Genomic DNA, 13,631 nt, shown 5'->3' on the forward strand with positions numbered 1-13,631 from the left:
TGATAACAAAATAAAAGAAACGAAGAAGAGGAAGAGGAAGGGGGAAGGAAGCTACCGAGGGTCTCCCCCTGTGGATCCGGCGCCGCACTTGATCACCGTGCCTTTCGATTATATACATGATCCTGTGTTTGCATCTCTTTGTGTTCATCTTCATCTAGTCATTATCTGGCATAGCAACTGACATAGTTCATCTTAAGAATGCAAAGGTGTTCATCTCCGCTTGTGGATCTGTCGACGCCCCCCTCCCATTTTAATATGCTGGGATTATTCTTGATGCAACTCGAGTTGAAAACCCAATGAATTATTTAACAAAAAAAAAATCTTAAACCCATTTGTTAAGCTCTGTTATTATTGTTAAGCTCTATTATTGTTCAATCATGGTCTGTTCAATCATGGTCTGTTTAAGCTCTATTTGCAACTCGCTTGAATCAGTAGATTATTATAGACCCATTTGCAGCCCAACTTGCTTGCAACTCGAGTGGAGAGACTTGTCTAAAATAAGCTCTGTTTAAAAAATCTTAAACCCATTTGCCAGCTCTGTTGTAATTTCATATGAAAATAAGCTCATGGATTTTAGACCTTTGATGGTTTCTTCTGTCAGCTATGTTGTAATCTTAAAATAAGCTCATGGATTTTAGACCTTTGATGTCTAAAATAAACCCATTTGCCAGCTCTGTTGTAATCTTAAAATAAGCTCTGTTGAAAAATAAGCTGTTGTAATTTTGAGGGTTGATGGGTTGGGACTCTGTAAAGTTCATGGATTTTAATTTCTTCGTCATGTTATTCATTTCTACAATCATTGTTCATCTGCAAGGAAAAATAGAAAGTGGTGGAAAGTGGTGTTGCTTCATGGTTGTGACTTATTTCCAGTGTGCAATCAAGAAGCTGGTCAAAAGGCTTGCTAAGAAGTACCATGCTTTCCTAGCATCAGAGGCGATCATGTATATTGACATTTGTTCTATGTGAAGCATATAGTATTCCATATATAAATTTGGATGATTTGACTTGTATTCCTTGTCTTTGTAAAGATTAAATGCTTTTTGAATATTGCTGGTATTAGATGAATGAACAGATAACTTGTAAAGATTAATTCCTTATGTTCAGCTTTTTGTGAAGATTGAATGCTTTTTTAATGTCAATGATGCTGGGACAAGATTGAATGACTTATTTTTGTCATGCTTATGATAACTTCTCATCTTCATAAATATCATACCAGTTTTTGTTTCTTTTACATTTTTTATGATCTTGCCTTTTGTGTTTTTAATGGTCCGATTTTTCTTATGTTGTTTTCTTTTTTTATCATCTCTCTAATATTTTCTAGGCTTTCCTATGTTGTTTTATTTTTTTGATTTTTAGAGGAACTATGTCAGTTGATTGTAATTGGATGTACCACCGACTTAGTGAAAATGGTTATATAAGAGCTGAGTTCTGTGATGGAGTTAAAGGGTTCCTTGAGTTTGCATTTACTCAGTTAGAGTATTGTAGTGGTGATAAGATTAGATGCCCTTGTATAAGATGTGACAACCAGAAATTTCTTAACCGTGATACGGTCAATGTTCATCTGTTGAGAAAGGGGTTTACACCGGGGTATTCAACATGGTTTGCACATGGGGAGTTACTTGGTGCAGTTGCTCTTGTAAGTACAAGTGCAGTAGAAGCATCGACATCAATGGATGTTGGTTGTGAACATGGTCAGCAATATAGAACCATGGTGATGGAAGCTATGGGTCCAGAAGAGGAACTTCATTTGAGGAGTGTACTTGAAGTTAATCATGAGGAAGAGCCAAACAAGGATGCTGCAGATTTTTATTCTTTGTTGAAAAATGCAGAAGTACCTTTGTGGAAAGGGTGTAAAAAACACTCTAAGTTATATGCTATTAGTCAATTATTAAATTGCAAGTCTGAATTTAATATGAGTATATCTTGCTATGATCGAATCATGAAAATAGTGAAGAATATGTTGCTGGAAAGTGAGAAGTTGCCCCCTGATTTCTATCAATCAAAGAAGATGCTTCGAAAGTTGGGATTGGAGTATACAAGTATTAATGTTTGTGAGAATAATTATATGCTATTCTATAAGGAAACAGAGAATTTGATTGAGTGTACTATTTGTGGTCATCTTCGATATAAACTTAGAAGAAATGATGGTGGTGGTAGGAGAAAAGATATTCCTTATATAAGGTTGCGATATCTTCTAATAACACCAAGACTTCAGAGGCTTTTTATGTCAAGCAGAATAGCTGAAAATATGTCATGCATGTGAAGGGAGGTGATTCAGATGAGATGGTGCATCCTGCTTGTGGGGAGGCTTGGAAGCACTTTGACCGCATTCATCCATCCTTTTCTACCGAGCCTTGTAATGTGAGACTTGGATTATGTACGGATGGTTTTAACCCTTTTAGCCAATCAGCTCGTCCTTATTCTTGTTGGCCAGTTTTCGTAACAGTTTACAATCTTCCACCATCAATATGTATGAAACGACCCTACATTTTTCAAGTTTAGTCATTTCTGGACCTAAGAGCCCCGACAAAAGTATCGATGTCTTGCTTAGGCCTTTGATTGATGAACTTAAAATATTGTGGAAAGTAGGGGTCACCACTTATGACATTTTTAGAAAAGAGAATTTTCAAGTGAAGGCAGTTTTATTGAGGACTATCAATGATTTTTCTGCATATGGCATGCTTTCAAGATGGAGTACGCAGGAAAGTTGGCATGCCCGTATTGTATGGAGAACTCAAAAACTTTTACACTACAACATGGTGGGAAGACTTCTTTTTTTGACTGCCATCGTCAACTCTTGCCCATGGACCATGCATACAGATACCAAGTTGATGGTTTCTTCAATGGTAGAATAGAGACAGACCCCCCACCTCCTCGACTGTCTGGTGAGGAGTTGAAAAATAGGGTCTCTGCCTTGCCTAATATAACTTTTGGTTTGAGAGCTCCTAAGCACACCATTCCTAGATTCGGTAAAGATCATAATTGGGTGAAAAGGAGCATATTTTGGGAGTTGCCCTATTGGCATATACTACTTATTCGACACAATTTAGATGTCATGCATATTGTTCGGAATGTGTTTCTTAATATATTTTACACTTGTATGGATGTAAAAGGGAAGACTAAAGATAATGTGAAAGCAAGGCAAGATTTAGAGTTGTATTGCAAGCGTCCTAAGTTGAGGATTCAATTTGTTAATGAAAAGCTAGTTAAGCCTCCAGCTTCCTATGTATTGTCCAAAGACCAAGCAATAGAGGTCTGCGAGTGGGTGAAAGGGCTAAGACTCCCTGATGGATATGCTTCAAACATATCGAAGTGTCTTAACCTGGATGATTATAAGTTTTACAGGTTAAAAAGTCACGATTGTCATGTTTTCATGCTGAGATTGCTTCCAATTGCATTCCGTGAAGTATTGCCAGCACCAGTGTGGGATGCATTGATAGAATTAAGCTGTTACTTTAGAGATTTATGCAACACAATTTTGCGTGTCCAAGATATGGAGGTTCTTGAGAAAAATATTGTGGTAACTCTCTGCAAACTTGAGAAGATATTCCCTCCTGCATTTTTTGACTCAATGGAGCACTTACCTGTTCATCTAGCTTATGAAGCTAAGGTTGGGGGGCCCGTGTAGTACAGATGGATATACCCCTTTGAAAGATAACAATTTCTGTAAATCCATTAAATAGTTTCTTTGTATCCATTAAATTTGAGAAATTAACATATTAATCTTATTTATAGGCTTATGCATGATATAAAGCAGAAGGTAAAGAATCGAGCATCGATTGAAGGTTCTATTGTCGAGGCTTACATCATAGAAGAAATATCAACTTTCTGTTCGCATTATTTTGAGCCTTCTATACAAACGAGGTTAAATCAAGTTCCCCGTAATGAAGACGAAGGGGATTTTGATCTCGTGGATCGTCTATCCATTTTTACTCATCAAGGTCGGCCTTTTGGGAAACCTTTTTGAAGGCATTTGACTACTCAGGAGTTTAGTGCTGCCGAATTATATGTTCTTCTGAATTGTGAGGAGGTTCAACCTTTTGGAAAGTGAGTTACACAAGTACTTAATTATAATCATGCTTAAAAATGCATATGGAGTACAATATATGTGATTATAGCTTTTGTCTTGGAGGTATTTTGATGATTATATCCGGCAATCTTGTCCCAATATAAGCCAAATAGATTTGGAAAGACGACGCGAAACGGAGTTTCCGGCTTGGTTTAGGTCATATGTGAGTACATAATTCATAAATATAATAATAAATTAGACTTTCTCTTGATTTATTCTTATGATATTATTTTTATCATGCTAGGTTAACGACAGTAAAAATCATGTTGATGGGCGCTTAAAGGACCTATCATATGGCCCTGGGAATAAAGTTAAATATTATAAAGGCTACTTTGTGAATGGGTACAGATTTCACACCAAAGAATATGAAAAGGATAAAAGAACCTTCAACAGTGGTGTGCGCATTAAGGGAAGCAGTTACAATGACTTTGAGAGTGACTATTATGGGATGTTGGTTGACATTATCGAGTTAGACTATTTTGGGGTTGGTAATAAAGTAGTGTTATTCAAATGTGACTGGTATGATAGAGATAAGGGTATGAAAGTGCACCCTCAATATGGCCTCGTTGAGATCAATTACAAACTAAGACTTCCAACCAATGATCCTTTTGTATTAGCTCAACAAGCACATAAGGTGTTCTATACTAGTTACCCAGGTAAGAAGAAGAATCGAAGATTGTGGTGGGCAATAATTAAGACAAAAGCTAGAGGTAGGTTCACTCCTAGTGGGATAGAAGAAAATTTTTTTGATTTTTATTAAGAAGAAAACCACAGGATTCCTACCCAATCTCGATGACAGATGAGCTTGATGATCCAGACATTTTGGTTGGTGTTAGTAGAGATGCAGAAGATATTGATGCAGCAGAAATTGAGTTAACAACTAACCAAATGGAAGAAGACTTTGAGGATGAAGAAGAAGATTTTGAAGATGAACAAACCGAGGAAGAGGAGCATGAGGCTGAGGAAGATTAAAAAAACATGCATATTTATGAATGCTAATATAACTAATTTTAGATTTATAAATTATAATTGTGCAGACATGAGAAAGAGCAAAGGGAAAGCAATAAGTCCACTGATTGTTCTTTACTTTGATTGGATTTGTTGACATTTACATTGTGAAATAACTACAACTTTTTATTGTTGTGCAGCTATGGCCAAGAAAAAAGGGAAACTAAGAGGTAATGGAAAAGCAGCTTTAATACTGGCTGCTACTCAAGTTCCTTCTCAACCTCTTAGGTTGCCTGAGCGTGTCGAGGAATGTCATGATGATGATGATTACATTTCTGATGGGGACATGATTGAAGAGGTGGATACAAATGAAGAAATAAATGATGAAGAAATGAATGGTGCAGTGCAAAATCATGAGGATATAATGAATGAGGATCGGATGAATGATGAACTTGGGATTGATCCAAGACAGAGCAATGGCCGAGAGCCAACCCTTAAAGCCTTTGTTGATGCAAATAGAAAAGTGATTGTTAGGTGCACAAGAGGAATGATTGTTAGGTGCACAAGAGGAATGTATGAAAATATCACTTTCTTCTATCACTAATTTGAATTTATGTGTTTGTTGCATTTAAAGTATTTAATTTATTTTCTAATGAATATTTTTTAAATTGCAGGTTTCTTGATTATGAGGTCAGTCACAAAGCTGTTGCTATCATACGCCAATTTTTCAATGGTCCGTGGTTGTCATGGAGGGAGGTCCCTACACATGCTAAAGTTGAAATGTGGAACAAATTTGAGATGATGTAATTAATCTATATTTCTTATCATTAACTTTTGCCCTTGTTACACATGCCAATTAGTAAGTCTGATTACTTGCGACCTATATATTGTTAGGAGATACACACAATTCTTCCAGGACAATTGCATCATGTGCATCAAGTTTGGAACAAGCATTGTCAGCGACGGTTGACAACCTCATTAGGGAAGGTCAGAAGCCAAAAACTTCTGAAAGCAAAAGGAGATTTAAATAGAGCCCGTGATAAACCCCCTAATTGGATCTCTAGAGAAAATTGGAATAAACTAATTGACATTTGGATCTCCCCAAAATGGAAGAAGAAATCAGAAGCCAACAAAAACAATAGAAACACCATGAAGAATGGTAGCATCTCTAAACACTGTGGAGGATCAATCGCATTTGTCAATCATGACGAACGACTGGTACACATCTTTATTCAATTAGATTTCTATAATAATTTTTATACTATTGTTCAATCATCTCAAATCAGCCCATTATATGTTAATGAATGTTTTCTTTTCTCTTTTATAGAAATTAAAGTTAGGTAGGAAGCTAACAATAGTTGAATCTTTTAATCGGACGCATAAGACAAAGCAAGGCATGGGAGGATATGTAGATAAGAGAAGTGAAGCTGTCATGGTAAGTATAATTTTTTTATGATTCATAAATATTATTGAGCTTGCTCATGTTTATCTCTTGTTTGATCCACCATAATGTTTTTCTCTTCTTTTAAATCAACTGGCAGGCAAAGTATTCAGCTGAATACTCCAAAAAATATGGTGATGCCTCCACCTCAGATGCTCCTCCACGTGATTATGACTTGTGGTTTGAGGCAACTGGTGTCCCAACTCATGGCCATGTCTATGGCTTTAGTCCCCTAGAGGATCTCGCTGGAATTATTGGGCAATCATCATTCTCTTCCACCTCTACAAGTCAAGCTCCAGAGCTGTACACTCATGAAGACCTTCTACGTATTCTTGAGCAGGAAAAAAAAAATGGCAAGAGGAGGTTCTTCAAAAGATGAGAGAAGAGATTGGCTTTGGACCAAGGCATGCAGATCGGGGGAGTAATGGTGATTCTGGTTCTGCTGATCATGCTTCATTATGATTGTTTTTACCTTAGATGATAGGTCTTTGCATTCCTAGGAGGAATGAAATCTCTGTTGATCTCTATTACATATTTTTAGACTTTGATTTAGATGGATTTAGAACATGTTGACGCCTATTTTGAATGATATTTTAAATGCTTTTTCCGTTATGTTGAATGTCTTTGCTGTTAATGATATTATTATTATTATTATTATTATGAGCCAATCAATGTACCAAATATACCAGGTTATTAGATTGTGATCAGTGACCAAATTTTGGTTACTAAATTTATTTACCAAGTATTATGACGAGCAGTCATAAACTTAGTAACAGAATTTTGGTTGATAAAAATTGATTTTGCTCAGAGCGTTTGTAACAAATTAGTGACGGTAACCTTATCTTGAGAGTCAGTGACGGGATTAATAACAAATGTAGTGACAAAATGTGTGACCATGTTTGTGACGATTAAATCTGTCACTGAAAGTTGTGACAGATCAGTGACCAAACTTGTGACCGCATTCTGTGACAAAATCAGTGACCAAGTTACCTTCGTCACTAACGCCGCAACTCGATAGTGACGAGAAATACGTAATTTCTTAAATATTTAATTCTTGAATTTGTAACGGCTTAGTGACGGCGGTTTTGTCACAAAGGTTAGTGACGGGAATCGCCGCCGTCACTGAGAATTTAGTGACGCGTGTTTTTGTAACCAATTCAGTGACGGAAGCTCCGGTCACAAATTCCGTATTAGTAACCGGAAACACGGTATAGTGACGGGAACCTCCGTCACTATACGCGTGTTTTTTGGTAGTGTAATGTATGCTTTTATGAAGCTATTAGAAATGGCAAGATATAAGTACATCTTCTGTCAACATTTGCGCAAACTATTTTATACAAACTATTCTTTCACTATGATAGGTTGCAATACCAAAAAATTGAAAAAGAAAAGAATGCAGATGATTTTTTTGAATGAAAAATTCGAATTTGCACATTACTAGCTACACTACAAAGCAAATAGATGCCAGATTATAAATTGCACCTTCTTCAGTATGTTTTCTTCCCTCCTTTTAACCAAAAAAAAAAGCAAGAGAGACCATCAAACATCTTAATGAAAATAAAATAGGTAAAAAATAAAACAAGAAAATAGAAATAAAAGGAGGATCATGACGTTGGTATGCTTAGTTCATACTACCATCTGAGCTCAGTTGATTTCATTTTTTAATATTCTTTGTATTACTTTTCCCCGTTGGTATGCAGATAGGTTATGTACCCAAAAAAAAAAATGCAGATAGGCCAAGAGGTTGACATCCATAGAGCTATCCTTGAAGCAGGCACAAGCGTTGTATAGAAACTAATGAATACGGTGTATTTCTGAATCCATTGTGCGAATTGTTATCGTCAACTTCCGACTTCCCGAGATGTCTGCGTTCGCTGCATCATCTTACGTTGTAAGAATTATAGTCAAAACACACTGCTAAGACTATTCTCTCCTCAAACCCCATAAGACCGTTGACTAATTAGGAAGCCCATGGCCAACCCCCTCCTTCCAACCTCCTTCTCCGCTTAGCTCCCAACTCTCTTCATCTCTCTCTCTCTTTCCATGGGTCGCAGATTCCGAGGCATCGTCGGAGCCGTGAAGGACACGGCCTCTCTAAGCAAAGCCAGCCTCCTGTCTTCCTCATCCGACGCCCAGATGGCGGTCCTCCGCGCCACCACCCACCATTTGGAGCCCTCGGACCCCCGCCACCTCGCCGCCCTCCTCGCCTTCGGCCATGGCTCCCGCGTCGCCGCCGCCGCCTGCATCTCCGCCCTCGCCGCCCGCCTCCACTCCACCCGCGACCCCGCCGTCGCCATCAAGTCACTTCTGGCCCTCCACCACCTCCTTGCCCGCGGCGCCTTCATCCTTCGCGACCAGCTCCCCGCTGCCCTCCTCCGCCACCCTGCCTCCGGCCGCAACCCCCTCGCCCTCCCCGCCTCCGCCTTCCCCTCCGCCGACTTCCCCCTCGCCTCCTGGTCCCGCTGGCTCGCCCGCCTCCTCGAGCTGCTCCTCCTCGCCGCCGCCACCACCGCCACCTTCCCCCCCTCTCACCACCACCGCGTTGTCGACCCCGCCTCCTCCAACGACCGCCTGGCATCCTTGTTGAACCGAGACCTCCTTATCGAGCTCGACGCCCTCGTTGCCGTCGTCGAGGAGGTCGCCCGCGCTCCAGCTGCGTCGGCGGCGGCGGTGAAGGGGAAGAAGCTAATATCGGAAGCGGTGAGGGTAGCGGAGGAGTATATGGTCACCGCGGAGCCGGAGATCCTGGTCCGGGTCAGGGAGCTGGGGGAGCGAATCGGGTCCCTCGGGTTCGCCGACTCGGTCGAGCTGGTCTGCCTCCTGAGGCGGCTCGAGGAGTGCAAGGACCGGGCGGACCGGCCGTCGGATGGGAGATGGACGGATGACGATTGGTTTTGGGTGGAGGTCCGGGAGCTGAAGGAGCAGGCTGAGAAAGTTGTGGTGAGGAAGGAGGAGGAAGGGAGATGGAGGGTGAGGAGAGAGAAATTAGGGAGCTCGTCGGCTCGGCTCATGGACCGGGTTGCTTCCGGACCGATCGTGCCGGTCCGGTTCAGTTCGAGCAGGTGGGTAGACCGTTGATGTCACATGGGCTTTGATGTATTATATAGTATTGGTGGAATTAATAATGGAACGTGTCGTGATATAGATAACAAGGGGGTTGGCTCCTCCCCAAAGTCATTTAGTTTTTGTTTAGTTTTTTAGTTTTTAAGTTTTGGCCAACAACAGACGACAAACTTATTAGATTCGTGTCAGTTTGATAAAGTTGGTGGTTGAGATTGTCCTGTTGTACAACAAACTTTTACTAGTTTTCTTTACGACAAAATGTGTGTGTCTTACACGACATCTGTTACAAGTTATTACTTGCAAGGCAGGTTTTATACAGACTTGTTCTCTCTTGATACCGAGTCACACATGGTAGTTTCAGATTTATTATTAGGAGATGGAACCTTGGAGTCTCTCTCTAATATAATTGTAAGGTGAAGTGATTGTGCGATATTATGCAAATGTGCATGATGTTTTAATATAATGTTTGACCAGTGAAGATTGGATGCACGATATATAATCTAATGCAAAATATGCGCATGCTTGTTCGCAAAAACCACATTTACCAAAAGCAAAAATCTAGTGAAAAAAAATGAGTAAGAAATCTAGATAAATGTGTGCCTGAAAGAGAGAATGATCCTTTATTTTGTTGCGTGGAGTTGGCGGCGTTTCTCCATCCTTTGTGATTTAAGCCATGGTAATGATCTAATCGTTGCTTCTACAAAACCACTTTATGTCTTAAGTTTTTGAAGGTGCCTCAGAATCAAGGCCCTTCTCGAAAAAGAAAAAAAAAAATTAGTTTTTGAGTTTTTTCCTTTAAAAATCCATGAAATGTTCAAAAGATAAAAATCCTATAAATATTTTCTGTGTTGCTTTTGATACTTTGTGTTATACACAAAATTCGCCCAAAAAGGTTTCAATAGCTCCAAAAATGTGTGTCCCTGTGCTTACATATTACCTTCTAAGGTTGAATAACTCTTATCTCAAACCATGTAACTTAGATCTTGAACTAAACTTCGACCTCATGAGCTTAAAAAAAGCTGATGAATATTAGAAACATGAGCCAAAACTCTTAAAAGCCTTAGAATGCCATGAAAGGATAGTTATACCTGCTCACAAAAACATTTAAAGTGCGAACATTGGAAACCTCAACGCTTTGAAGATGACCCAAATTGGAATCTCGTTAAATACAGGAATGCAATAAGATTTCATAGTTCCATTGATGTTTTCGCTTGGTCTTATGTAGATATGCTAAGTTTGGAGCCGAATGTGCTCATCAGAAGCACGGATTTGGATCAATATATCTTAGATAGACATGGTGGGATATCTAGTTTGGAAAATCCGAGTATTTTCAAAATTTAGACATTTGAGTTCAAGAAAGCAAGAAAACTCTAGGGTTTCTAGAATAGAAGGGTGAAAGCTAGCAAAATTCTAGAACTAACCTCGTAAATAAATCTAGGGTTCCAATAGTGACTATTTGGGTTTGCCTATAAACCCTTAATAGTGTTTCTTTTCGTGATAGAGAAGATCAAACTACTTTACCAAGGGTTTCTAGGGTTTTGAGGTGCCCGAAATGAAACAGAGCTTAGAGGAGAAGAAAGAAGAAGGGATGCATGGTGAAACTTCACCATGTTAGTTCCGATTTTAAAACATTCCTCTTTAGTTCTACTTGAGAAAATTCTAATTTCTATAAAGAAGATAAACTAGGTATTGTCGCTAAAGTCATATCCGTCAGGCCGGCAAATGGAGATTCTAAGTTCCCATAAGCTTAGAAATCAAAGACCCTAGGTTCAAATCTTGATTAATGCATTTGAGTAATCAGATTTAGTCTAGATACTTATAGTAAAGTGGTCTAAGTTTGAACTATGAGTGGTGCATCCCAAGTATTCAATTTGTATAATTATAGTGCAAGTGAGTTTCTCTCTCATAGAAAAAGATGCTTCCAAATCGAAATAAAGAGGATAGAGATAGAAAGAATAGAAACAAAAGACACTGGTGGCTAAAGGACATATTTTGTTCAATTCCACATAGTAAACTGATAAATGAAAAAGGAATATATATACACACACGCACATACATACATACATACATATATACATACATATACATATATACACACACGCACATATATATACACATATATACACACATATATATATATATATATAATTTATAATAATGCATTTATTATTGCAAGTAAACAAATATATCACATTTGCCATAATTTTAATTTTTCTTAGATCGCATACTTATGTTACATGTGAATTCAAGTAGCTAATGGAGTCTAAAATTTTAAATGCGTTTGCTGGAATGGAGAAGCTCGCTCATTCATATGTTTCCATCATGGCTTTCTTTTTTTGTAGTTAGCCAGCCAATCAATTAATTGATTACCTTCATGAATGACAATTGAAGCTAACGGCTTTATTTTTTTGTAGTTAGATCACATACTCATGTTACATGTCAAGGAGCACACAGACAATTATGTGAATATTTACATATAACTAGATGTTTTACCTTTCGGACTATAGCAGGTTGGATGATCTTTCTATCTAGCTAAAATAAGATTTGATTGCAACAAAAAAAAAAAAGAAAAAAGATTCTGGATACAGCGACATGGTAGATAACCAGTTTTGGACTAACTGGCTTACAGCCTCATACTATGGAACATGTTGAGGTCAGTTTCTAATCCATGACCAGATGGATGGATTTAGTGAAGTTTGTCATCTGATTAACTATGAACTGTTGTTTAAGTATTTCTCCACTTTAAGCATAGCTCTGAAATATAAACCCTAAGAGCACCTGATGTTTCATTCGACATCTCGAATGTGTTGAACGAATCGTTTTGGAACATCATCCCAACAATACTCTCTTGGATGCTAAAGCAATGACACTGGTGCCATTTTGCACTTGTAAGATTTGATTCTATCTACAGATTTGGGGGTTCACTTACTTATTCATTAGTATAACACCATGATTACTGATTGGGCTGTTGGCTGACAAATAAACTGCTGATAAGATTATGAATTGCTTAATACGTATGGTTTCTCCTTGTGATTGCAGGGCATTCATGGGAGGGTAGTTGCATGATTAGGTTCTTTTTTTTTCATGAGTAGCTTTTTTTGGGCAAAAAAAAGATAAATGCTTGGTAACATTATATGGGAAGTGCTCTAGAAAGAAGGATAAGCAAAACAGTAGCCTTGAGAAGCTAGAGCAAACAAGCTTCTTATGTCTGCTCCTTAAGGTACCTAAAAAATCTTTCAAATACGAAACGCCCAAAGTGAAAACCGTCCGCAAGACATTAGATATATAAAGAAATGTTTTTGTTAGAAACTTCAATGAAAGTCGTTTGAAGCACAAGAGGTTGAAACAAGTGGCTCCTAGAAGAAAAAGGTGAAGGAAGAAAAACACCCCGGAATTTACCTACTTTTGACATCTCTGAAGAAAAAGGTGGAACTTTCTTTCCGAGAAGGACTAGTTTGCGTGGAATAGTTGTTACTTCTTTTCAACAACATCAACACCAGAAAAAAACTAAACAAGGATTTCTTCAAGTAAACAACTGCGCAGGCCCATTAATTTAGATGAAATTATAACAAATACAGCAGAAGAAACCACACTGCAAGCAAATATTGAAATTAAGATAAAGAACGCATAATTAAACGAACTTTTACTACATGACAGAAAGGTCGGAACAGGCAACAAGAAAGGGTGTCATCTCAACTCTTCAAATCATGGGAAAATGAAAAGTGAAGCAATGCATAAACCTGGACAGAGTTTCAAGTCATGGAATTCTAGGTCAAGTGATATGAGAGTAGATCATCTCACATCTTCAGATCATTACCAAGTATCCACAAAATTACGTGGCAAATGGGAAACTGTTGCAAATCAGGGCACTTTATGGGAATAGAACTATATAAAACTCCATTGTTCTTGAAGCCACTGATTGCACAAGAAAGTGGAAACTCCTCAAATCCTTCTCATGTAGTAATTGTCAGAAAAGAGTTATTCATGTCAACTATTCCTTTCTCATTTTTCCTCACTCCCTAGAGGTCCAGTTCAGTTGCTATATAGGCTACCTCCATGAAGACCAGTCCTTAATAACCACATATAACTTGATGGCATCTCATCCAGAAA

At 38.4% G+C, this 13,631-nt stretch overlaps 3 protein-coding genes across 3 annotated transcripts; all 3 read left to right on the forward strand.

The window, feature by feature from the left end:
• The first annotated feature begins 1,363 nt into the window (after positions 1-1,363).
• LOC103695613 lies at positions 1,364-2,263 on the forward strand. The gene has a single exon (XM_008776981.2). The coding sequence runs from the start codon at positions 1,364-1,366 to the stop codon at positions 2,261-2,263; it is 900 nt and encodes a 299-aa protein (XP_008775203.2).
• Positions 2,264-6,100: 3,837 nt separating this feature from the next.
• Positions 6,101-6,980, forward strand: LOC120104968. Its single transcript, XM_039116978.1, has 3 exons — positions 6,101-6,235; positions 6,345-6,452; positions 6,559-6,980. The coding sequence occupies exons 1-3, from the start codon at positions 6,167-6,169 to the stop codon at positions 6,835-6,837; spliced, it is 456 nt and encodes a 151-aa protein (XP_038972906.1). The 5' UTR covers positions 6,101-6,166; the 3' UTR covers positions 6,838-6,980.
• A 1,017-nt stretch (positions 6,981-7,997) lies between these two features.
• Positions 7,998-9,854, forward strand: LOC103695615 (putative clathrin assembly protein At4g40080). Its single transcript, XM_008776984.4, has one exon. It carries the CDS (start codon positions 8,502-8,504, stop codon positions 9,534-9,536), a length of 1,035 nt encoding a protein of 344 aa, XP_008775206.2. The 5' UTR covers positions 7,998-8,501; the 3' UTR covers positions 9,537-9,854.
• Positions 9,855-13,631: the final 3,777 nt, after the last annotated feature.

The sequence above is a fragment of the Phoenix dactylifera genome, unplaced genomic scaffold, assembly GCF_009389715.1.
Source record: "Phoenix dactylifera cultivar Barhee BC4 unplaced genomic scaffold, palm_55x_up_171113_PBpolish2nd_filt_p 000153F, whole genome shotgun sequence".
Taxonomy (NCBI): Eukaryota; Viridiplantae; Streptophyta; class Magnoliopsida; order Arecales; family Arecaceae; genus Phoenix; species Phoenix dactylifera.